Genomic DNA, 25,726 nt, shown 5'->3' on the forward strand with positions numbered 1-25,726 from the left:
TAACCCCCCCCTCCCCTCCCTCACTCCCCTTCCCACGAGCATAACAGGGGATAGAGAAGGCTACTATAGATAGATGACCATTTACCCTCACTCCTCTCCTATCCTGCCTTTCCTATGGCCCTTACAGGTGGTAAGGAAGGCTGCGATGGATGAATTCATTAAGATGTGTCACCAGCAGCATCTACATTCACATTAATCTATCTGGAGACTTTGCAGCCTCACGTGCACATAGGCCTACCTCAACATGCCGGCCATAGATTGGCTTTTAATCTTTTGCCCAATATCCCCACTTGATTGAATCAGCTCTGATTGATGTAAATGTCCTTGTATCAAATAACAACCTGCTACGTTTTTTTTCCTGAAATCTCTTGAGGAGGGCTTTCCAATTAGATTAGGTTATATGAGAGAGAGAGAGAGAGAGAGAGCGAGAGAGAGAGAGAGAGAGAGAGAGAGAGAGAGAGAGAGAGAGAGAGCGAGAGAGAGAGAGAGAGAGAGAGAGAGAGAGAGATAGAGAAAATCCTTCATCGAATTTATTGCACTACAGAGGATTTCAGGGAGATTTTGTCACCACTCACTAACAGCAATACCCAGTGGAACAGAGGGAGAAAGCACGGAGAAAGCATAAGGAGCCTATGCCAAGCATCTATAATGACATCCAACTACTATGAAGAAACAGAGGTCGCTAGATTTGCAAGCAGCGTCAGTATCGATCGGTGTGGTGTTAAAGGCAGTCATATGACCTTTGCCATAGTTCTGAAGCAACCGCCATACGCTTTCTATTAGCCTGAAAACCAGGCCCACAGACAGATCTTTACATGGACTGACTGACACCACTCCGATTATATAACGCACAACAGAAGACAGATGGGAGGAGGAGAAAGAAGAAGAAGAAGAAGAAGAAGAAGAAGAAGACAGGAGGAAGAAGAAGCAGAAGAAGGGAGGAAGAAGGTGAAGGAAGAAGACAGGAAGAAGACAGGAAGAAGGAGAAGACAAGAGAGAGAAGAAGAAGAAGAAGAAGAAGAAGAAGAAGAAGAAGACAGGAGGAAGAAGAAGCGGAAGAAGACAGGAAGAAGGAGAAGACAAGAGAGAGAAGAAGAAGAAAAAGAGGAAGGACAAGAAGGAGAAGAAGAAGAAGAAGCAGGGTTGCCGTGAGACACTCGGGTGGGCCACTAACCGGTGCAGGTGAAACAGGAGGGGTGGCAAGGGCTGCACTTCATTTCCTCCAGGTGAAAGAATGTTCCGTTGGCACATTCTGGAACGCAGGTCATCCCTGCCAAACTACGGAGAAAGGCAAACATTGGCACGGCTCAAACAAACGCAAACAGGCACACGTCAGCTCAGCTGGGTATAAACTGGGGGCAAGGCTCAACTACTACTCATGGTCAGTGTGACTTATGAAAAACAAAAAAACCTAAAATAACAAACTCTTTAAACTTCATGTCAACTTGACATGTCATCCCTTCTGAGGGGCATTCAAAAGTCTTCCAAATGGTTTTGAGTGGCATTCAAAAGTCTTTCAAACGGTCTATTGTGTGTTTTCTAGAGAGTGCACAACTACAAACAACCCTTTGGCTTTGAAATGCTGCCAAACAGACAGACAAACAGACAGAGAGGAGCGCACAAAACAAACCACGCATAAGGATCAGGAGCAGATGTGCGCTGTCCCACTCTGCCCACAACACTAAAGGTTTTACAGTTTCATAGTTACTCTAAACAGGATATACAGGAATCATTTCTTTGTAATATCCCTGCACAAGGGCTGGGGCCTATATGTCTAATACTTAACATCCTTGAAGGGGTTTTAAAGAATTAATTGTATTATTTTTAATTATACATTTTGTATTGAAGTGAACGCTGTAGGCCCTATACCTCATATCCTCATATTCATTTATGTATTTACACTTTTCTGCATTTAAAATTCAGCATTTTTTTGTCCGTACGGGATGTTTTTCCTTGTGTCTAAAAGAAGTTTATCAGTCTTTGTGTAAAAAATCCTTACAGTACAATATGTCTGTTCAATGGCAGATAAAGCAGCAGCTACAGCAATAGCTGTGAAGAAACAATGTGGCGTTGCCGCCAGCTCTGACAGTCTGTCACCAGGGAAGCCGACAGGAGGGGACAAAGGGGTCAGTTGATTAGGGCCCAGGCAGATAGGGGGGCCAAAATTGGGTGAGCATTAAATTACATTTGGTAGGGGGCCCTTTCACATGACTTTGTCCTGGGCCCAGTGAAAGCTGTCAGCTGCCCTGTCTGTCACATTATCCCCATGTACCTCCCCCCCCCAGCACACTTAATATGCCCGCTGCTTCGCCCGGATCAGCATGGCGCGCTAACGATCAGCTGTTCTGTTTACCTGAAACCGCCGCTGCAGGCAGTGCACCTATCTGCGTCGTGCAGGCACGTCATACAGTTCTCATGGCATTTCAGACACTGCCTCTGGCCTACATCAAAAACACAGTGGGGAAAGAGAAGAGAAAAAGAGGAAAAAGAGAGACGATGGGATTTTAAGATGGAAGATGTCGGTAAGAAGATTTTTTTGTTTACATTTTCGCTTACATATGGATTCCAGCCACAGTCAGAGAATAATGAGCCGGGAACGAATAGATTTACTGTGCACCCTAGCTACCTCTTTGGCCAAGCATCTGTCTGAAACACACAGGGAGACTGGGACTTCTTCCTAGTTCTTGTCAGTTAACGACATTTATATGCAAAAATTCTGACATTTAAAATAAAAAGGAAAGAAGTCGCCAGATGTGTCGGAGGACGGCAGATTATGTCTTCTTAGCACTGTTACAGATGGGGGAAAAATGAAAACTTTTGGCGCTCACAATTATTTGGTTCCCTGCTGCTTAAAAACACACCATGCATGTAAACACATCTGCGAGTAAACAGTATAAAATCGACAAACAGAAAAATTACAGCGACAAAACAACAAGTATCTGAAAACTTTACTGCCACTACATCTGTAGCCCCCTTGCCACAGCTTGATCGGGTACTCACTCTCATCAGTGTAGTAACCGTTGACGCAGGTCTTGTCGCAGGTGTTGTGGGCGGCGTGGAGGAAGAGGCCTCGCTGGCAGGTAGTGCAGTCGTTAGGCCGGTGACCCGTACATGTCTCACACCCCCATCGGCAGCGCTGGCACCTCCGCACCTTGCTGTCCTCGTAGTAGCCTAGGGGACAGTGGCTCACACACGTCCTGTGGGACAGACAAAAACATGTACATTGTCTTCAAGCAGTCTGGGTGCTGAGGGGTATTCCGAGAATCTGGTTAAGTGATGCACCTGGTTAGGTTAATCAAAAGTAAGTGGTAAACCTGCTAAGAGATAGTCCAGAAGTGTTATTTAATTGAGAAATGGCTCTTCTACTAGCCTAGATGATTTAGGACCATGAGGTTAACAGAACTCGGTTTACTACTGAGCCAAGTTCTTGGAATACTCCCATGGTCTAAGGCAACAACCCAGATATCAAGGTTCGAGTGCAGCCTTCGTCATATCCTTCCTCATCCTACTTTCACACTCATTTCCAGGCCCATTCTACCATATCCTATCCAAATAAAGGCATAACACTCCCAACAAACCCACACCAGGTCTCCCATCAATATCTATTAACCCATTTAAGCCTGATGCTACGTATACATGGCATTAACCGAGGCACCTGGAGCTGCATGGAGCTGCATGGAGCTGCACTGCATTCAGGCTCTTGAGATTTTAGGTTTTTTTTAAAAAATAAAAATGTGGGTATGTTAGACCTGAATGAACACATTTTTGAACAAATGTAACCTTGACCTCATCATAAGTCTGCCATAGACTAAAGGGGGATTCATACTTGTCGTGAGTGGCGCTAGTCTCCTTCATACTTCACTCACGACGATGGCGCGCGCCGTCACGTGACCTAAAATTTCGATACGCCCCCCGTCGTAAGCTCAAAATTCGGCGCGTGTCGCAACGTCGTGCACACGAGGATTTTTCTAACTTGTCGTGCGCCACCAGCGACCATGCAGGTAGGCAGACAAAGCAGGAGTTGCGAAGAGAGGCTACAACTACTGTAGGCTACTACAGAATGGATCCTGCATCATTTTGAGGATAATAAAATGTCATAGAGAGTTATTTTATCTTCTCTCTTAAATGTTGTTCAGTGAAACAATTGTTTACTTTGTTCAGAAGCACGTTGTGTTCGGCGATCTATTTATAAATTCTGCCGCCAGAACAATGCTCTCACATGGTCTTGGAATGATCTGGCAATGTAGGCTACAACAAAAAATATATGTTTCAATGTGGTAAGTCACAAGTCAGACGTTCAGTAGCCCTACAGCAGCCGTGTTTGGCTTTCTATTTTATACATCAGTAGAACTCACGCTGCGAGTTGCGAAAAATACTGCCGTTTCTCTCATGAACGGCAGAGGGCACTTCCGACAATGCGAGCAAGGCGCTTTTGAAGTATGAATAGTCTGTCGCAAGTGATGACGTCATTAATGGTTCTCGCGCCACTCGCGACAAAGTGCGCACGTGAAGTATGCAGAGCCCTTAATGCCCCACAATGGGAACTAAGCTCTGCCCCCTCTCAGCTGTATACTTCTCAATGTCCCCCTAAAGGGCTCTGCATACTTCACGTGCGCACTTTGGCGCGAGTGGCGCGAGAACCATTAATGACGTCATCACTTGCGACAGACTATTCATACTTCAAAAGCGCTTTCGCTCGCATTGTCGGAAGTGTCCTCTGCTGTTCATGAGAGAAACGGCAGTATCTTTCGCAACTCGCAGCGTGAGTTCTACGGATGCATAAAATAGAAAGCCAAACACGGCTGCTGTAGGGCTACTGAATGTCTGACTTGTGACTTACCACATTGAAACATATTTTTTGTTAGCCTACATTGCCAGATCATTCCAAGACCATGTGAGAGCATTGTTCTGGCGGCAGAATGTATAAATAGATCGCCGAACACAACGTGCTTCTGAACAAAGTAAACAATTGTTTCACTGAACAACATTTAAGAGAGAAGATAAAATAACTCTCTTGGACATTTTATTATCCTCAAAATGATGCAGGATACATTCTGTAGTAGCCTACAGTAGTTGTAGCCTCTCTTTGCAACTCCTGCTTTGTCTGCCTACCTGTATGGTCGCTGGTGGCGCACGACAAGTTACAAAAAATCTGGGGTGCACGACGTCGCGCCACGGCAGCTCGCGCCACGGCGTGTGACGTCATTTTGGGTCACGTGACGGCGCGAGTGAGGTCGCGAGTGAGGTCGCGAGTGAGGTCGCGAGTGAAGTATGAAGGAGGGTAGCGCCCTTAAGGGGGATTCATACTTGGCGTGACTGGTGTAAGTCTCCTTCATACTTCACTCGCGACCTCACTCGCGACCTCACTCGCGACCTCACTCGCGCCATCACGTGACCCAAAATGACGTCACACGCCGTGGCGCGAGCTGCCGTGTCGAGACGTCGTGCACCCCACATTTTTTGTAACATGTCGTGCGCTTTAAAGGGCTCTGCATACTTCACGTGCGCACTTTGGCGCGTGTGGCGCGAGAACCATTAATGACGTCATCACTTGCGACAGACTATTCATACTTCAAAAGCGCTTTCGCTCGCATTGTCGGAAGTGCCCTCTGCTGTTCATGAGAGAAACGGCAGTATTTTTCGCAACTCGCAGCGTGAGTTCTACGGATGTATAAAATAGAAAGCCAAACACGGCTGCTGTAGGGCTACTGAACGTCTGACTTGTGACTTACCACATTGAAACATATATTTTTTTTGTTGTAGCCTACATTGCCAGATCATTCCAAGACCATGTGAGAGCATTGTTCTGGCGGTAGAATGTATAAATAGATCGCCGAACACAACGTGCTTCTGAACAAAGTAAACAATTGTTTCACTGAACAACATTTAAGAGAGAAGATAAAATAACTCTCTAGGACATTTTATTATCCTCAAAATGATACGGGATCCATTCTGTAGTAGCCTACAGTAGTTGTAGCCTCTCTTCGCAACTCCTGCTTTGTCTGCCTACCTGCGTGGTCGCTGGTGGCGCACGACATGTTACAAAAAATGTGGGGTGCACGACGTCGCGACACGGCTGCTCGCGCCACGGCGTGTGACGTCATTTTGGGTCACGTGATGGCGCGAGTGAGGTCGCGAGTGAGGTCGCGAGTGAAGTATGAAGGAGACTTACACCAGTCACGCCAAGTACTGTATGAATCCCCCTTAAGGGCTCTGCATACTTCACGTGCGCACTTTGTCGCGAGTGGCGCGAGAACCATTAATGACGTCATCACTTGCGACAGACTATTCATACTTCAAAAGCGCTTTCGCTCGCATTGTCGGAAGTGCCCTCTGCTGTTCATGAGAGAAACGGCAGTATTTTTCGCAACTCGCAGCGTGAGTTCTACGGATGTATAAAATAGAAAGCCAAACACGGCTGCTGTAGGGCTACTGAACGTCTGACTTGTGACTTACCACATTGAAACATATATTTTTTGTTGTAGCCTACATTGCCAGATCATTCCAAGACCATGTGAGAGCATTGTTCTGGCGGCAGAATTTATAAATAGATCGCCGAACACAACGTGCTTCTGAGCAAAGTAAACAATTGTTTCACTGAACAACATTTAAGAGAGAAGATAAAATAACTCTCTATGACATTTTATTATCCTCAAAATGATACAGGATCCATTCTGTAGTAGCCTACAGTAGTTGTAGCCTCTCTTCGCAACTCCTGCTTTGTCTGCCTACCTGCGTGGTCGCTGGTGGCGCACGACAAGTTACAAAAAATGTGGGGTGCACGACGTCGCGACATGGCAGCTCGCGCCACGGCGTGTGACGTCATTTTGGGTCACGTGACGGCGCGAGTGAGGTCGCGAGTGAGGTCGCGAGTGAAGTATGAAGGAGGGTAGCGCCAGTCACGACAAGTATGAATCCCCCTTTAGGCTCCTCAACAACCCCTGGTGGGCTGTAGCGCCCCCGTTGATAGACAGTATTCTAATGCAAGATGATGGTCCTAGCTTTTAAATGCAACTTTTTTCATGTTTTTATGTGCTTCTGAGGCTGAGATATTTAGGTTTTTCCCACCTTTTCCCAAAAAAAGAGCCTATAGGTATTCAGCAGGTATAGATGCCTTAGACTTGAATGGGTTAAATCTTATTTTTCAGCCCTGCACTCTAATCAGACATTTCACTCAGCCATTTCACACAGGTTTTACCATTGCCCCACTGCACAGCATTGGGGGAGCAACAACAGAAAGATGTATTAAAGAGGAGAGAGGATCATGCTTGCCAACAAACACAGGTGCTGGACAAGTGTAGAAGGTATTTTACAAGAGGCAATGTGCACACTGTACGCCACAAAAGGCTGCAAGAAAGAAAGACAGATTTACTTTAAAGAAACTGGGCGACTTTTCAATCCCTTCAAAGTGCTGCCTAGTTTCTTTGAAATAGAATCTACAAAACCACATGTGGAGAGTGCTAATGCAGACCACCTCTTGTAAAACATCAAAAAGGAGCACAGCACAAGTCTTATTTTGGGGGTTGAAGGAGCTAAGAGAATAGCCTGTGTTTACTCCAGACAAATGTCATCCTTATCACAATCACCAAAGTCACTCTGCAGGAATGTGAGGGATTTCAACAGGGGTGGAACAGAGGGATTGCTGCCAGGGTAACAAATGAAGTGCAAACAGAAAAACAAATCCCTTACCTTCTTTTGGAATTAAAAAGATCTACTCTGTCCAACAACTCTTACCTTCTTACAGGCCTAATAAAGAATCTCTTCTCTGCTTTAGGGTACTTGCATTCCTGCAGAATAAATAGTGATTCCAGTGTTTCCTGCAGAATTTCCATTACTCAAGGTAGGGGGCTAGATGGTATCATATACACATGAGTGACTATGATCATTGGAAAAGTCATATTGTGCATTTTTCAAAAAAAATATGGTACGAAAATCCTGAAAACGACCTCGGGTTGGAATGGAACCCGTGTCTCCGTTGTAATGGTACGGTGCACTAGCCCACTGAGCCCCGTTGCCCCCTTACCTTCCTGCCTTCAGGCTGCCCAGGCTGAAGTGGATGCAGTTGAGGCAGTGATCCGCATCTGGCCCGTCACAACCCTGGTCTCCACACTCATTATGGCATGGCCCTGAAACAAGGAGAAGGGAACAGACTTATAGGCCATGCAACGCGCATGCAACCGACTGAATGCACATACTTGCTTCAGGACAACCAGAGCACTTTTTACAATGCTGAAGGTATTCTCTAGGGGGAAGCATTGTTCCCAACATTATTTGACTGAGTTCCTTGTGCTTTTGTCAATATTGCACCGTACGCACGGGTCTGCGTACCTTGTGTCAGGTGTTCTCCTGCACGCAAAATCGACATACTAAAATAAGTATGGCCATGCGTTCGTGCATGAAATGTGCCCACATACGCACATCCTGCAGCCAGCATGTCCCAGGCCTTAGGTTAGATCTCAAACCTGTGGGCCGTAAAATCATTTTCTAAAAATTTAAATAATATTGGTGTGGGCATGAAAATATACGTAAAATGTTCTTTCCTGAATTGCATGTACTGCTTGGTGTGACTTTCAAAGCGGATGGATAGCCTGAGCATTTCACATACTATTTAGTTGTATTCGTGAGCATTTGTGAGACTTTCAAGTGGGCCCCAAGCTGGAAAAGGTTGGGAACCCCTGGGGTAGATAGATGATGCTCTCAAGACCAACAGAGCAGCTGCATCGACTACAGCATCACAAACGAGGACAGGCACATTCAGACAGCCAGACAGCTAGACAGCCAGACAAAGGTGAACCGAGACAAATCGTACCATTGTACTCCTCCTCCTCTTCCTCCTCCCCCTGCTGTGGGACTGCTGTGGAGGGTTCGGGGCTTTTCAGGTCTTTGTCAGAGCTCGGGATCTCCAGCATGCGAGAGCGCGAGTGGTGGGAGCCGTTGTACTGGTAGGGATTGTCAGCCGTGCCGTAGAGGACGAGGGTCCACTCTTTTAGTTTACCTGCGGGCAATAAGGCGATAGGACATTGAATGGCAGGCCTGCCTCAGCATAGGGTGTATTGTCTTACACAGTAAATGTTGTGGTGTTAATTCAACACTTACAGAGTTCATCTAAGTCCAAATGGACTCAAATGAACTCTCTAAGTGTTAAATGAGCACTGCAGAATTTACTGTGTAGGTGGCCAATTAAACACAGGTACACAACTGACAGTCCCACTGCAACAAGTTGTGTAGCAAACACTAGGAATATTTAACACAAAGTCCTTTAAATGAATCAGAGATAGACTTTTAGAAAAATATATGTTTGGGGGCTTTCGCATATTTTTTTATGTGATAGAAAAGTGTGAGAGATGGAAAGGAAGTGTGTGGGAGAGATAGATGGAGGAGGATTGAGAAATGACCTTGGGTTGGACCCGGGTTCCCAGCGCAACAGTAAATGCCCTAACCATTTGCCCTAACCGTCCACCGTCGTGACCAGAGATGAACATATTTTGAGATTTGAAAAGTAGAAATTCTGCCACTTATTTGTTCCTGCCTATTTACAGAATCAGCTGCTCCTTGGGAAAAATCAGCTGCCCCCCCCCAGTGAGGGCAGGAGACATAAGCAATGCTATCTCAATCCAGTTTGTGTTCGCCTTTGCATGAAAGAGATAAAAGTGTCTTGCTCTGTCTTAGTTGTACAGGTCTCTTTTGGCTTTTGTGCCCTGGATTCGGTCTGTTGTGTTAGTGACTGATGTGTGCAAAAACAGAGAGAAGCCAATAAATGCGTCGTGGCAGGTGAAAGTGTGCGCTTTCATAACCCACTTCTGTATCGATGATTTACTTGCCAACAAGACACAAAAGGAATCAGTCATAGAGGACTATAAATATCCATTACGTGACAGTGATTTAATTTTTTACTGAGAAGACTGTACATCACAAAGTCGTTAGGCTGGATTATCGATACTCGAGCCAGCGGGGAACAAAAATGGAAATGCAACACTTGCAAAAACCCCTGATATTTCCTTGGCTTCCTCCTTGCTCTCTGTCTGCTGTGGAAAATAGCACTACAACTCATATCAAGCAACTCACACTCTCTCTCTCTCTCTCTCTCTCTCTCTCTCTCTCTCTCTCTCTCTCTCTCTCTCTCACACACACACACACACACACACACAGAACCGCCAGAGAGGCAAGTGAAGACACACACACAAACACACACATGCATGCGCGCACACACACACACACACACACACACACACACACACACACACACACACACACACAAACATGCACACACACACACGCACACACACTCACAACAAGACACGCACGCACACACACACACACACACACACACACACACACACACACACACACACACACACACACACACACACACACACACACACACACACACACACACACACACACACACACTCACCCATGACCCCTGGGCTGCGTAGCTGTGAGGGTGAGTCGGATATCTCCAGGGTCCACGTGCCCTCGGCCCTCTCCCCCCAGCAGTGCACCGTCATGAACTCCCAGTTCCTGAAGCCCTCGTTGGAGTTATCAAACAGCCTGCAGAGCAGCGGGAAACATAACAATGGGCAGACGAAGACAAAAACATGAAGACAAAAAAAAAACAGAAAGTGTCTGTGTGTACATGAAGAGAGAGAGAGAGAGAGAGAGAGAGAGAGAGAGAGAGAGAGAGAGAGAGAGAGAGAAAAGAGAGAAAGAAAAAAGAGAAAAAGAAAAAAGAGAGAAAGAAAAAAGAGAGAAAGAAGAAAGATAGAAAGATAGATAGATAGATAGATAGATAGAGAGAAAGAAAAAGACAGATAGATAGATAGATAGATAGATAGAGAGAGAGAGAGAGAGAGAGAGAGAGAGAGAGAGAGAGAGAGAGAGAGAGGAATGCTTTCCGTGAAATTTAATTGAATTTAACTAGGACGGTTTCCATCTTGTGTCAGAACCTCTGCTCGCTAAAGCCAGTAAACTAAATTTTTAATTTAGCCACTCGGAAGAAATCAGCTAGTTCGGTTTTGGTCCCTTCCTTGTAGATATCTTCCAGAGAAGTGAGGTGAGGAGAGGGATGGAAAAGGGAAATGGCATCGTATTTCTCCACTTCAAAATTGAGGCTGAAAGCAGAAGAAATTGGATCCTCCGTGGCGTCCCAAGCTGATCATCTTTGGAGATCGTAATCTTTATTATCACAAGGAGTCATTTGCATTCATGAATCCCCCTCTCTGCTTGTGTGAGTGCCAAAGCAAAACAAGAGACAGAGAGCATTAAAGAATCACAGATAGTGATGCGTGCCTCAGCGGAAAAAAAGGCTATTCGCACACAACAAAAAGTGAACTTTAACTAAAATCTCCCCGCTGCTTGTGCCTCCATAAAACAGGCCTGATTACAGTAAGAATGAAATGAAAGAAGACAAAGGCTCAAGGGAGACGTATGGAGTAAGAAGTCAAAGGAAAAGAAAAGTAAACTCTTGTTGGGTGCTCATTAGCTGTAGTGAAGCTGGTGCAAAAGCTGTGTAATATATTGTACTAGTGTTGTACTGCTTCCACTTTGCACCTCTGAGGCTCATAATGGCCAACATCCGCAATCCAAAACCAAACACATTTAATAATCATATAGCCCAATCAATAATAGCATACAAAAAGTATTGCTGAAATTATTATAGCTGTGCTGTTTTTATGATCTTTAGCAACATGCTGTTGTTGGGTGGGGGGCGTTGGCATGCTTATGATGAGCTCAGGGGGGCGTCGGCATGCTGGTGATGAAGGTTGCAAACCTGTGGTTTAAATGACTGGCGTTTATGTTTGATTGTTGATTGAATTCCACTAACTCACCTCCAGCATCTCAGCACCCAACCCCACACCCCTCCCTTCCCCTCCCCTCCTCTCACCGCCCTTCCCTGCCCTAGCCTCTTCTCTCACTACCTGTTCCCTTGACAAACTGCGCTGGACTTCCAAGGCTTCATTCAGGTTCATCTATTCTCCATCACCCCATGCTGGGTGAATGTAGATGAGATCCGAGGGCTCTTTGTGTTCTGGCAGTGTGAGCTGGTTCTTTGAACTACTTTTTTGCTAGATTAGAGGAAAAAAACTTCTCTCCCCCGCTGCTGTTGGGAAGATAATCAACCACTACCACCACCACCACCATCATCTGTTGGCCAACACACATCAGGCTCCGGCTCTCTCTTCACTGCCCAAAACAAGCCCTAGACCCTCCCTTGGATGACTTCTTTGTGTGAGTGTGTTTGTGTGTGTACCAGTCGCATATAAAAATCTGCATGTATATTATACTTGTTTTTTCTCTTCTCTTTTTCATTTTCTTTTTTCCTTCCCTCTACCCTTCTCCTCCTCTCCTCGTGGGCACCCCGGACTTCTGTTTTCTTGTTATTTTTTCTTTTATATTCTCCAACCCTCTGTTCTTTGTGGCTACCCCTGGACCTGTGTTTTCTTGTTATTTTTTCCTTGTATATACTCCAAGCCTCTCTTCTTTGTGGGTACCACTGGCCCATGCTGAGCCTCCTGGAAGTCTGGAGAGCGGCGGTCGGTGGTAAATTGAGCAGTCTGAAGCATTAGTGGTTAATGAGTGGACGTGACCACTGGACCCCCAAATGACATGCTCTTCGCTCTCTGCTAATTCCAGGCACGGAAGGCAAAAGGGGTGGGTGTGTGTGTGTGTGTGTTGGGGGTGGGGCGGGGGGTGATGTTTCACTTTTTGTGTGTGTTGTTGTTTGTGTAGTTGTTTTCTGTTGTTTTTCTATCTGGTGCAATCGCTTTGCAGTTTTCCTAGAAGACAAAAAAGAAGAACGACACCCTTGAGCACAGCTCCGGTCACCGATCTGTAAGTTGTTCTAGGCTGTCCTCATAACATGTCAGGAGACGCAGCAGCGCAGGGCCTACATGACAAGCATCTGTTGCTCCTCTTTTTTTACTACTTGTTTTCTCTCTGGTGGTCCGCGTGTGTGTGTGTGTGCATGTGTGTGCTTGTGTGTGTGCGTGTGTGTGTGTGTGTGTGTGTGTGTGTGTGTGTGTGTGTGTGTGTGTGTGTGTGTGTGTGTGTGTGTGTGTGTGTGTGTGTGTGTGTGTGTGTGTGTGTGTGTGTGTGTGTGTGTGTGACCTGGAGGGACTCTGGAGTAACGTAATGCAATCCCCCCCACCCCCCCCAACCCCCACCATCCCCGACTCCACTAGGATGACAGGAACAAGGAGCCAACACAAAGGGACGACGCCTCGTCCATGGGTAACGATACAATGATTTTTAATCCGCCCAAAGTCATTAGCGCGACTCTGAGAAGACATGAGAAGCGGAGCGCGGTGTCACTCCATTTTTTCCGCCACTTACATTTGATGTCTGCCGCTGCAACGGTGGCGGTGCAAGATTTCCCTTGATACAGAAATGAACAGGGCTGTGTGTGTGTGTGTGTGTGTGCGTGTGTGTTGGGAGGGGATCTATTCCACACTCCCGATCGCTCCCTCTTTTATTCATGAGACTCGTGCAGAACAATCAGAAGCACACAGCTTCCCATAACGGCAGAGCATGCAGTGTAGAGAGAATACCAAACCCAGAGCTGTGTGTGTGTGTGTGTGTGTGTGTGTGTGTGTGTGTGTGTGTGTGTGTGTGTGTGTGTGTGTGTGTGTGTGTGTGTGTGTGTGTGTGCGTGTGTGTGTGTGTGTGTGTGCGTGTGTGCGTGTGTGTGTGTGTGCGTGCGTGTGTGTGTGTGTGTGTGTATGTGTGTCCGGATGTGTATGTGTGTGTTTATGTGTGTGTATGGGGATTGGCGGATGTTTGGAGGGTGGAGAGGAGAGGGAGGGGGGGGAGGAAATGTCAAAAGACCAAAGGCATCAAACTTCCTGTGAGTGACGGGAGGAGTGTGCGGCTCACGCTCGACAGAATACTGAGCGCTGTACCCGCATCCCCAAGGTGCACATAAGCCAACTTTTAATGCCGGCTTCCCTACCTGGAAATAGACAGAGGCGTTAGAGTCAAACGCTCCACATGCTATCCTTTATTCCCTTTTCCCATTTCAGTTAGAGGGGAACATTTAAGTGCTGCTACTCATGTTGGAATGTGTTTACTCTTTTTTTTCTCCCCAATATATCTGCTTATCCCTCCAGAATGCTGCTTGGTATTTTTCAAGTGCCATGTGAAGCAATATTAACGTCTGAAGAAGACTTTCTGTCACTCCGGGTCATGCTCGTCAAGGGAGCTACATTTGTAAGCAACTGCACCGCTTTTAAGAGCTTACGTCAAAAAAATGTTTCACCATTTCGTTCCAAAAAGGGTTCATTCAGTTCTGGCCAGAAAAAGAATCGGGAGCTGAATAAGCACAACATTAGAATTCTGAATGCAGAGCTCTGGTATGAGTCCGTCCGATGATGGCAGATGCCAGTGTGAGGAGTAAGTGGAGTGTGGAGAGAGAGAGAGAGAGAGAGAGAGAGAGAGAGAGAGAGAGAGAGAGAGAGAGAGAAAGAGAGAGAGAGAGAGAAATAGAGAAATAGAGAAGTAGTGAAAAAGGCAGAGAAAGTTGCACAAAGAGAGAAAAAAGCGATCAATAGAGAGAGACAAAAAGAGAGAGAGAGAAAGATACTTGAGAGAGCCAGATAGAGATCGAGCATTTTGAATTGATCGACTTGAGTGATACTTGACAGAGCCAGACATGAAGCGATGCCAGGCCTGAGGAAGTGGACAGAACTGAAGTACAAACAGGCAGAGCAGACAGACAGAAAAGTAAGAGAATGTGCGCACATCACTAGCACTGGTGCTGGACCAAACAGAAGGTAACGTAGCCCCTTAACACACATCGTTCTACCACTGGAACATTGTAATAATCACTGAAAAAGCTTTGCTACCACGGTACTACACCACTATGACGGCGCACACGGCCTTAAGTTATACATTACGACTTGGTCATTACCATTCTGGTGACCGCTAATTTATAACAGGGGCTGTGTCTTCAGGGATTAAAGGGAAAAAATAAATGGCCAAAACAATGTTGTATGGTCCTAAATACCTATTTGATAAGATAAGATAAGATACACTTCTATTGTCTGTTTGTACAGAAATTTGTCTTGCATGACACTTCTCCACAATCCACATGTAAATCCCCTTTAAAGACACACAAAGCACAACATGGCCTATAGAGTCTAGTCGTCTAGGTCCATAAGCTGTTAGGGCAGCACAGTCCAATGAAAATTTAAAAGTTACTAAGTTAAGTTACTAAAAACAAGTTTCTTTTGGGCTGCCATCTTCCAACGTGATGATTAATTAAAATATTTAATATTAAATATTTGGGAGGACATAAAATATTTGGGTGTTTGAGTGTTGCGGACATTTATTACAGACAGACAGACAGATCGGCCAGAGCAGCCTACCTCTTGGCCAGCAGCTTGGAGCGCGTGCCCGAGGGGGAGATGAGGCTGATCTCCAGGTCGCCTCGGCGGGGGTGGACGATGAGCGCCCGCACCACCACATGCTCCACATAGGCCACGTGCTGCTCACCCGGCCCCCCACTGCAGCCCGTGCTGCTCAGGGTGGCGTTCAGTGGCTGGTCAGTACGGATGTATCTGCGACAGGACGGAGAGAGCGAGAGAGAGAGAGAGAGAGAGAGAGAGAGAGAGAGAGAGAGAGAGAGAGAGAGAGAGAGAGAGAGAGAGAGAGAGAGAGAGAGAGAGAGTCAGATGTTAGCAACTCAGCTGACAATGTCTCTCTCCACAGTGTGACACTATATGAAACTTTTTTCATGAGATGGGGAGGGCAGGGAGAGAGAGAGAGAGAGAGAGAGAGAGAGAGAGAGAGAGAGAGAGAGAGAGAGAGAGAGAGAGAGAGAGAGAGAGAGAGAGAGAGAGAGAGAGAGTTCCAAGAACGGATAAACACAAGAGGAGAAATAGGAGGAGAGACAGAGAGAGGATGGCATAGAGAGAGATGGAATGACAGGGAGAGAGAAAGACAGAGAGAGAAAGAGAGGGACATAAGAGGAGACACAAGAGACATTGGTGACTCAGCTCCCAGTGTTGACAGCGACTCAGCTCAACAGCATCTCCTCAGCATGATATTATATTGAACACAACAGAGAGGGGAGAGGAGAGGGATCGAAATAGAGATGGAGATAGAGAGGAGGAGAGAGAGAAGGGGGGGGGGGCGAGAGAGAGAGAGAGAGAGAGAGAGAGAGAGAGAGAGAGAGAGAGAGAGAGAGAGAGAGAGAGAGAGAGAGAGAGAGAGAGAGAGAGAGATGAATGAGAATAGAGGGAAAGATAGACCGAGAGTAACAGACAAAGAGAGAAAAAGATGGAGAAAGGCCAAGAGAGGGGGCAGGAGGAAGGGAAAGACATCAAGAAATCAACAGCCTCATTTTGAAAAAATAGAAAAACAGAGAGATGTAGTAAATAGATGAAGAAATCTCAGAAGAAGACACCCTAACTTCTAGCCTAGTAAACTAGCCCCAGCCGCCAGCGGCCAAAATGATTTTTGCCTGCGAGTGGGTCTAGCCTCGGACAATGCCCCAGGCCCTGAAACTGGCTGGCCAATCACAACGCAGTAGACTTGGTTTGATTTGTTTCGAGTCTTTGGATGCAACGCGGACCCGGTTCCCATCAACAATCTTCCGATGTCTCATTGATCGGGCCCAGACTAAATATTCACATAAATCTCACATTTAGTCTGGCTTGTAAGGGTACCTAACTTCATGAAAATGGAAAAATGTTTAAGCCCAGTAAATAATGACACAGCCACGCTCACATTTCTCCACTAAACAGACAGTCAGACAGACAGACAAAAAGCTGACATGGACAGACAGACGTTTTTTTTTAAGTGTCCAAATTGAAGCCTGTGTTCAGGCTGGGCATGGCTCTGCATTGTGATTAAGTGGAGATGAAATGTCTGCATTGACAGCCTTGCCAGGGAAACAACAGCGTGCAGATGGCCAGTGAATGACTCAAACTGCAGAGGCCAGAATCAGTATTTATGATGCATTGAAGACGGGCAGCAGCCAACTCAAAGTGGGTGGGCTAGCTTCATGACCAGCCAGAGAGTGGTAGTTTCAGCAGTTCAGAGAGAGAGAGAGAGAGAACGAGAGAGAGAACGAGAGAGAGAGAGAGAGAGAGAGAGAGAGAGAGAGAGAGAGAGAGAGAGAGAGAGAGAGAGAGAGAGAGAGAGAGAGAGAGAGAGAGAGAGGGAGAGATTTTCCCAGTTTCAGAGATAAAGAAAAAGATTTCACTGGCAAAGGACAAAAGACCTAGGAGTAAGAGAGAGAGGGGTAGAGAGAGAGAGAGAGAGAGAGGGAGGGAGAGAGAGTTAGTAGAGAAGAGAGTCTTTTCCATCTCAAGAGCTATCTACGAGAAACTGTGCACCCATGTGTACTGTATCTTTCAGTTTATACCATGCCATAACAGTCTAGTAGTCTCAGTTCCTTTTCCTCTTTTGCCTCCTCTCCGCTCTCGTACACGACTCAGCAGAGAGACATTTGGCTAAATGTACTGTACTCTAGAACTGTCCCTAGTTTCATGAATGCACAACCACCCCCCACCCCCTCAACCCTCGCTCGCTCTCTCTTGTCTTGACATTCAGCAGTGACATTTTCCACTGCTGCAGGCATGGGACATTGAAAATCGATCGGCGCTCGATCCGCCCTAATGAGATTCAAAGCGCCCCATGTCTGCTGGCAGCAAACTTGGCCCCAGCGAGCCGACCCCTCTCCACTCCACTCCACTCCGCTCCACAGCAGCAATGGCAGCAGCCATTGCTATAACAGCAGTGAGCAGAGGCAGCAGCAGCAGCAGCAGCAGCAGCAGCAGCCAGTGTTGCCAGATATGTCTGATCAAATCCCGCCCAAAAGTTGCTCAAAAAACGTCAGGAAGCGATATATTCCACCCAATTTCAACAAATTGCATTGATTTCTATGGGCATAAAACTGCAGGAAAAAAAGGCCAAATGGCCGATTTTACCTGCAGACGGCCATCCCAAGCCGCCCAATTGGGCGGGTAACCGCCCAATCTGGCAACACTGGCAGCAGCAACAGTCCTCCAGAGCATATATAAAATGGAGTCAATCGGAGATCAATACGGGGCGATTGCATTTGGGTGGCCACAAAACACACACAGGCACATACACGATGCAAGTGCAGACACAGTCACACACACACACACACACACACACACACACACACACACACACACACACACACACACACACACACACACACACACACACACACACACACACACACACACACACACAAGCAGGGCCGGATCAACACACAGGCTGAATATGGCTGAAGACTTGGGGCCCCCGATTGGCCAAAAGTCAAAAATTGCAGAATTGTGATGAGATGTGCCATTGAAAAAGTTTTAAACCTTAATAATACTCCTTATATACTTATCAATACTGTCCATAGTTGGAAGACATACAGTATCCGTAATTCCAGCTCATAATTAGGACACTGCCTATGCCATATGTGGCAAAATATGCCTTCGGGGGGGGGTGGGGGGGGGCACAGCAACCTGTAGCCTAGGGGCCCCAGGCCTTCTTAATCCAACCCTGCACGCAAGCATGGCACGCACGGCACACACACACACACACTCTCACATACAGAGAGAGAGAGAGAGAGAGAGAGAAAGAAAGAGAGGGGAAGAGAGAGGGGGGGGGGAGGCTTACAGAAATTAAGAAAATGCCAACCACGTAAATGCATTACGGCGCTCCAGAGCCCACTTCCAGCAATCAGCTTGGGAGCAAGACATTCACAATGATCATTGAGAGTTCAATGTCAGACAACAGAATCAGGTCAAAGCATTGCATGAAAAGCTGGCTGGTAGTCTGCACATCATCTACTGTAGCCTATATCCACACAAAGCAGCATTACCGTTATTGTGCAAACACATTGAATGTGACGAGCTACATCGGCACTGGAAATAATTGGCTTTGTATGGAGGAGCTGGTGACAAAAGAGAGAAAAGTGATTAAGGTGACGATTTGAGAGACATTAGCGATGGCTTGTAGTGGAACTTCAATGAATATTATGATAATGAGTTATGATGCAGTCGGGAGATGCGGATTGGAGACAGCCGTAGCAACCAATCGTAATGTTGGAATGGTTGGGTTCTGTTTTTAACGGTCTAACTCGTTGTTGTTCCACATTCTGTACATTTAGTCTCTTTTGGTGTGTTTTTGCAGTACAAGGTGGGCTGAGTGGTAGATATTCACTGAAAAGCCTGCAACACAAGTTGTTTTAAATCTCTTTTTCTCTTGATGAAGGAAGTATGAAGACACATTGGAATAGTTACATTGGACTTTTGTAAGACAACACACGTTTTGATAGTGGAAGGAACACCCAATAATATAGAACATTTTAGGCTGAATGTACAGGTGTTGTAAGGTCCCAACCGGTATTGCCTTGATTCTAGTTAAGTCTAGCTGAATCATGTGGTAGCATTATGGTGCTAGCCCTACAGCTGATGAAGGTCAAAATGAACGAGGCGAAACACTGGCTTAGACAAGCTCCAAATGTACAGGCCAGGGTTACAAATCAAATCTCCCCTTCCTGTCATCCCATTACTGATTAGCCCAGGAACAGAGAACAAGAGGGGGGCAGGGGTAAACAGATCAATACCCAAAACACTGTTTTGACAATCGATTACATATGTGTGCGGCCACAGCCACAGCAACACTAGAGGCCAGTAGCCCTACTGGTCTGAATTAAACCTGTCAGATGGGAGGCTGTTTATATTCTAATTAGAGATGCACCGGATCCTGATTTTTAGGATCCTGCCGGATACCGGATCCACTTCTTAAAATCCTGCCGGATCCGGAACCGGATACCGGATCCTACGAAAGGGTTGAAACACATAGCCTACTCGCACACGTGGGCCCTTTTTATTACGTTGGCTCAAACTATTTTTTAGACTCATTGGCTTACTGCCACACTGCCTGCACTGGCCGCTTCCAAAGTTCTTTCACTCCATGCAGCAATTGGGGTTGTGAAAGACTGACTGAAAAAACTAGGCTAGAGATGCACCAGATCCTGATTTTTAGGTAACTGCCGGATACCGGATCCACTGCTTAAGATCCTGCCGGACCCGGATCCTGTGAAAAACCCTATTATCCTGCCGGATCCTGAACCGGAACCGGATCCGGTGCATCTCTAACCCTAATGCTACAGAACAATTTACTCTCCTGCCGTAACAACTAGCTTTTTTTACGACTTCACCTGTATTTGACATGACAGTTCCCTTACCGTGAGAGGTGGACAGGAAGCGAATTGGGAGAGAGACGGGGAGGGGTCGACAAAGGACCCGGGCCGGGAATCGAACCCGGGTCAGCCACATGGCAGGCGAGTGGCCTACAGGTTGGCCCGCAACAACTAGCTTAAACCCCTTTCGAGGATGAAAACGAAGGCCCACAGTATCTCTGCTCTACAACATCACTAACTTCTAGAACAGGCACAATTCTAAAGGTTATGTTCAGTAATAGCAAATGCCACCGAAGTTATCTCTGTTATGGTGCAATAACTTTCTGGTGAAAACCACCCACCCACAGTGATCCCCCTCGGCTTCACCTCACCCCGTGGCCGCCCACTGTGAATAACCTACCTGGTCAAGCATCACAGCACATCTCATTTCACAGCAGCCACCAGTAGCCCACACAAAAAGCCCTGAACTATGTGCCATTGCAGATCAACAAACATTAGATCAACAAATATTAGATCAACAAACAGCAGGTCCATTTTTTTCCTAAAAGCTTGGTAAAATCCACAGAATTTATGTATGAAACAAACCATCAAAGTAGGATTAGTCTTATTTATCTATTGTTTTCTGTCTTATTCTTAGTTTTACTGAATTGAGCAATGTGTGTGATAAAGAAACGCAAAACTTCTCCGCCTCACAGAAGTACTCACTGCTGCAGCACCACTCAACACTTTGAATGCTATTTTCTGCCACGTGGCGGACGGCATCTGCATGTGTAATATCCCCTTAAAACACGGCTTTATAAATAAAGCTGTTACCAGAATGGCAATTACCAAGTCGTAATGCATTAATAAAGGCCCCGTGCACTGTCATAGAAGTGTAGTACTATAGTAATTAAGTTTCAATGTCTATCACAGCGTGCCACAGGAGGTACGGTGTGCATTAAGGGGCTACTATGGAGATGTCAATTCTGACGTTGGTCACTTAAAGCTTTCAACATTCTCAAGTCAAGTCAAGTCAAGTCAAGTAGGTTTTATTGTCAATTTCTTTACATGCACTGGTCATACAAAGAATTTGAAATTACATTTCTTGCTTTCCCATACAGACATAGACTAATCTAGGTAAGGACATAGACAGTATAGACATAGACAGTAGTTATACATGGACTTAAGACAGTATGGACATAGACAGTGCTCATACAGACATTTAAAGTGCAAGACTGGACAACAGAAGACTTGTAGAGGACATACATTAAGAGGTATTGTTGTGCTTTTGTGCTTTTCCTAAAAAAGTCCTTTATAGCGTTCTGACATGGTAATAGTAGCATTTTGAAGAAAAATAAATATTAAAAAGGTCTGTCAAGTACACCAGCAGCAGTGTGTGTGTGTGTGTGTGTGTGTGTGTGTGTGTGTGTGTGTGTGTGTGTGTGTATGTGTGTGTATGTGTTTAGTGCAGGTAGAAGGTGCGGTGTGCGTCTGTGTGTGTGTTCGTGTGTCTGTGTGTGTGTGTGTGTGTGTGTGTGTGTGTCAGTGTGTGTCAGTGTGTGTATGTTTGGGTTTAGTGCAGAAAGTGCAGTGTGCTTGTGTGTGTGTGTGTGTGTGTGTGTGTGTGTGTGTGTGTGTGTGTGTGTGTGTGTGTGTGTGTGTGTGTGTGTGTGTGTGTGTGTGTGTGTGTGTGTGTGTGTGTGTGTGTGTGTGTGCATGTTTTGAGTTAGTGCAGGTTGAAAGTTCAGTCACAAGTATAGTAGTGCAGGTGGAATGTTCAGTCGCAGATATGGTGGTGGGGGATGGGGGGGGGGTTGTCAGTGGCCTTGCTGGCTAGAGGCTGACAGTGGAGGGAGAGTGGGTTGAGTGTTCATTCTGAACACCCCACTGAAAACATGGGTTTAAATGAAAGAGATGAAAAGCGTTTGAATGGGTGTCGACGGTTTGAACATGTCCTCTGCAAGTATCCTTGAGGTGGTCTTCTGTATTCAAGCACATCCGCTGCACTCACCACTCACAACATCTCTGGTGATTTCATAGCAAAGAGCAACCGGCCAGAAAATCTGGCCAGACACACACACACACACACACACACACACACACACACACACACACACACACACACACACACACACACACACACACACACACACACACACACACACACACACACACACACACACACACACACACGCACACACACACACGCACACACACACCCACATACACACGCACGCACGTGCGCGCAACTACGCACGCACGCACACACACACACACCCACATACGTGCGCAAGTACGCACACACCCACACCCACATACGCACACACGCACGTATGCACGCACGTATGCATGCACGCACACACACGCACACACACACATGCACACACAAATACACACAAGCTGCAGCAGACAGCCTGGATTTGTCCCCTCATCCATGACGAGCACATTCAGACCTTTGTTTACAGCATGTCTCGCTGGAGTGCCGTGTGACAAGAGGACACACCACATAACAGCAGTGGCCTCTGATAGCAGTTTCTAGCACCAGGAACTTTTAGCTCAGGCTCTTTTGAAACTCCAAAGAAAGATCTATGAAGGGATAGCGTTTCAGAATGTTAGACTAAAAGATTAAATTTGGAATTTAATATTTTTAAATGAGTACAGTTACCGTGTGTTATAATTATGTCATGCAATGCAATCATTGTTGTAATGTCACAGTTGTTTCTGGCCTGGCCTGGCCTGGGAATTGAGGTCATAACATGAAAAGTATGGTATAGCAAATGTACTACAGTATTAGCAAAGCAGTTTTAACTGCACATATCAGCACAGCACAGTCATATCATCACCTTGCTAAGCCTCCATCATGACTGATACACAGCCTCAAACACAAATACATACAGATAGAGCATTGTACTGCTATTGTAGAACAGATTGTACATCCTTTTGTATTGTCTCCTATGAAGCAGTGCTAGACCAACGTTCAGGCAAAAATATTTTCTACACCATAGTTTGTGTAGTTTAATAGTCTGGCATTTAAAAAAGGATATTTAACGCAGAGAAGAGGAGAGAGAGCACATACAGTAGTGAGCAGTGGTTCTGAACCTTTTTTTTAACAAACACCCCATCATAAGCCTGCCAATGCCCACTTGACCTCATCACAAGCCTGCCAATGCCCACTTGACCTCATCACAAGCCTGCCAATGCCCACTTGACCTCATCATAAGCCTGTCAATGCCCACTTGACCTCATCATAAGACTGCCAATGACCACCTTAAAGGGACACTGTGTGAGATTTTTAGTTGTTCATTTCCAGAATTCATGCTGCCCATTCACTTATCTGACCTTTTTCATGAATACTTACCACCAGCATCAAATTCTAAGTATTTATTATGACTGGAAAAATTGCACTTTTCATACATGAAAAGGGGGACCTTCTCCATGGTTCGCCATTTTGAATTTCCAAAATTAGCCATTTTTAGCTGCAAAAACGACTGTACTTGGGCCATACTAGAAAATATTAGCTTATTACTTAGTAAACTTTCATGTAAAGATCAAATTTGGCAATAGGCAGCCCAGTTTCAATGAGCAGCATAGTTGCAGTAGGCCTACCTTTTTTGACCATTTCCTGCACAGTGTCCCTTTAATATTAAAATATAAAACAGACTAATGCACCCCATTTGCAACTGAGCACCCCCCACCCCCCCTCTCAGCTGTCTCCTTCTCATTGCCCCCCAAGGGCTCCCTAGCATGAGACAACACATGAAGTGGAACAGACCAAAGTGACTGAACTCACATATTGTATTCTCTTTCAAAATCCTCAGGATTTTTTCCCACCAATATGCTTCTTCTTTTGTTTCCACTTTTGCAAATAAAATTATAGCACTTCAAGACTTGTTTTTGGGGAATATCACAAATCCAATTCTTTGAACCTGCTCAAAGAACCTGTGATGTAATCTGCTATGCTTCATGATTTATTGGGCAAGTCGGGGCAAAGTGCCAGATCTTATTGAACCCTGCTCAATAACAATAGGGCCAGATGCAACACCTCGTAGTATTTCTCAATGAACAACAGAAACTCATTTCTCATTCGAGCGAGCTGTGGCACTTTTTATTTTCATAATTCCAATTGCATCAGAGGCTGGCAGTTTGTCTATACGCTTAGGAAAGAACAAATGGCACGCCGACTGATGCTTTTGAAGCTCCAAACTCCTCTCTGTTGTTTAAAGCAGTGAGCTCATAGTGCTTAGGCACGCTCCAATAACTCACCATGGCCTCCTGATGAAAACAAATGAGCCTAATTAACGAGCATTATTATCGGCGGATACAGTCTTCACAGCTCCTCTTCATTACCGAGGAGAAAAATACATTATCATCCAGACAAGTCGTGTTTGTGTAAATACTTTTATATCAAACGAAAACAAAAACAAAGGGCATGCCCGAGGGACTCACATCTGTTTATATGTAGCGTTGTTGTGGTGTTGTGATTGATTGTGGTAAAGAGTGATTACATCTAAGTCGGTGCATGAGCAATACGGTCTCCTGATTAGCTTGTGTGAGTTCTAAAGGAGGCGGTGATGGAGGTGGTAGGGCTGATGGTGGATGTGGTGGTACCCATGGAAGCTGACAGATGGTGGGGCTCAGGAAGAAGAGGGGCCCAGAATTGGTTCCTCATTACAGTGTATGTATGGAGTGGCAGGGGGGGCCTATCGGATGGCTTTGTCTCTGGCCAGGCCAAAGCTGTCAGTGGCCCTGGTGGTACGTTCAGTTGCACACATTATAATGTGAGGCACAACACATCACCACTCAACTCAGGGCACAACGCACAATGTGTTGTGAATGTTCAAGCTAACACATCAAAACACTCGCACTGACTGAACCAGTCCCATGTGCAGCAAGCCATTCCTAGGAGAGGATTAAGAGGCAAGAAATAGGGAAAGATAAGGTGGGAAAGTGAGACGTGGAGAGAAAGTAAGCGGATGAGAAGAGTGAAACAGAAAAGTCTCATCTAATTATGTGGTTGGAGGAGGAAAAAGTAAGAAGCTTTACTAGTTCTGTGGTCGTTAAGAGTGAAAGAGAGAAGCCACTGTATACCTCAATCTGAAGTCAGTAGAGAGAAAGACAGACAGATCACCAAGCTCTGTAGCCGGAAGAATGGAAGACAGAAAGAAGCTACACCTGGTTCTGTGACTCCGAGAGTAAATAAGACTAACTATTTAGACTTGTTTTAAGACATCTGTCCATGGAGCAAGTAATGTTTTCGTGATCAGATTTATTTCACTTGTTACGAGCAAATCTTGCTAATAACAACAAAAAAGAATCTGAAGAAGAAAAAAAGACTTTCTCCATGGACTAATCTAAATAGTCTAAATGCTGTAACCGAAAAGTAGTTATAAGGTGATTTTCACTTTCAGTATTTTCTGCAGTGTGTGATCGGAAAAATAGGAAAGGAAAGAAAAGGAAAGGAAAGGAAAGGAAAGGAGAGGAAAGGAAAGGAAAGGAAAGGAAAGGAAAGGAAAGGAAAGGAAAGGAAAGGAAAGGAAAGGAAAGGAAAGGAAAGGAAAGGAGAAGTAAAGGCCTGAC

The 25,726-nt window shown here is 45.7% G+C and overlaps 1 protein-coding gene across 1 annotated transcript in view; it reads right to left on the reverse strand.

The window, feature by feature from the left end:
* The window catches only part of pcsk6 (proprotein convertase subtilisin/kexin type 6), a 63,685-nt gene that overhangs the window by 6,349 nt on the left and 31,610 nt on the right, over window positions 1–25,726 (reverse strand). Inside the window, exons 12-18 of the mRNA XM_063188798.1 lie at window positions 15,363–15,554; window positions 10,415–10,551; window positions 8,810–8,995; window positions 8,024–8,126; window positions 3,001–3,197; window positions 2,354–2,441; window positions 1,175–1,278 (exon numbers count right to left, since the gene is read on the reverse strand). Of these exons, the coding sequence (XP_063044868.1) occupies window positions 1,175–1,278; window positions 2,354–2,441; window positions 3,001–3,197; window positions 8,024–8,126; window positions 8,810–8,995; window positions 10,415–10,551; window positions 15,363–15,554 (1,007 nt within the window). The remainder of the gene's footprint in view (window positions 1–1,174; window positions 1,279–2,353; window positions 2,442–3,000; window positions 3,198–8,023; window positions 8,127–8,809; window positions 8,996–10,414; window positions 10,552–15,362; window positions 15,555–25,726) is intronic.

This window comes from Engraulis encrasicolus, chromosome 22, assembly GCF_034702125.1.
Source record: "Engraulis encrasicolus isolate BLACKSEA-1 chromosome 22, IST_EnEncr_1.0, whole genome shotgun sequence".
Classification (NCBI taxonomy): domain Eukaryota; kingdom Metazoa; phylum Chordata; class Actinopteri; order Clupeiformes; family Engraulidae; genus Engraulis; species Engraulis encrasicolus.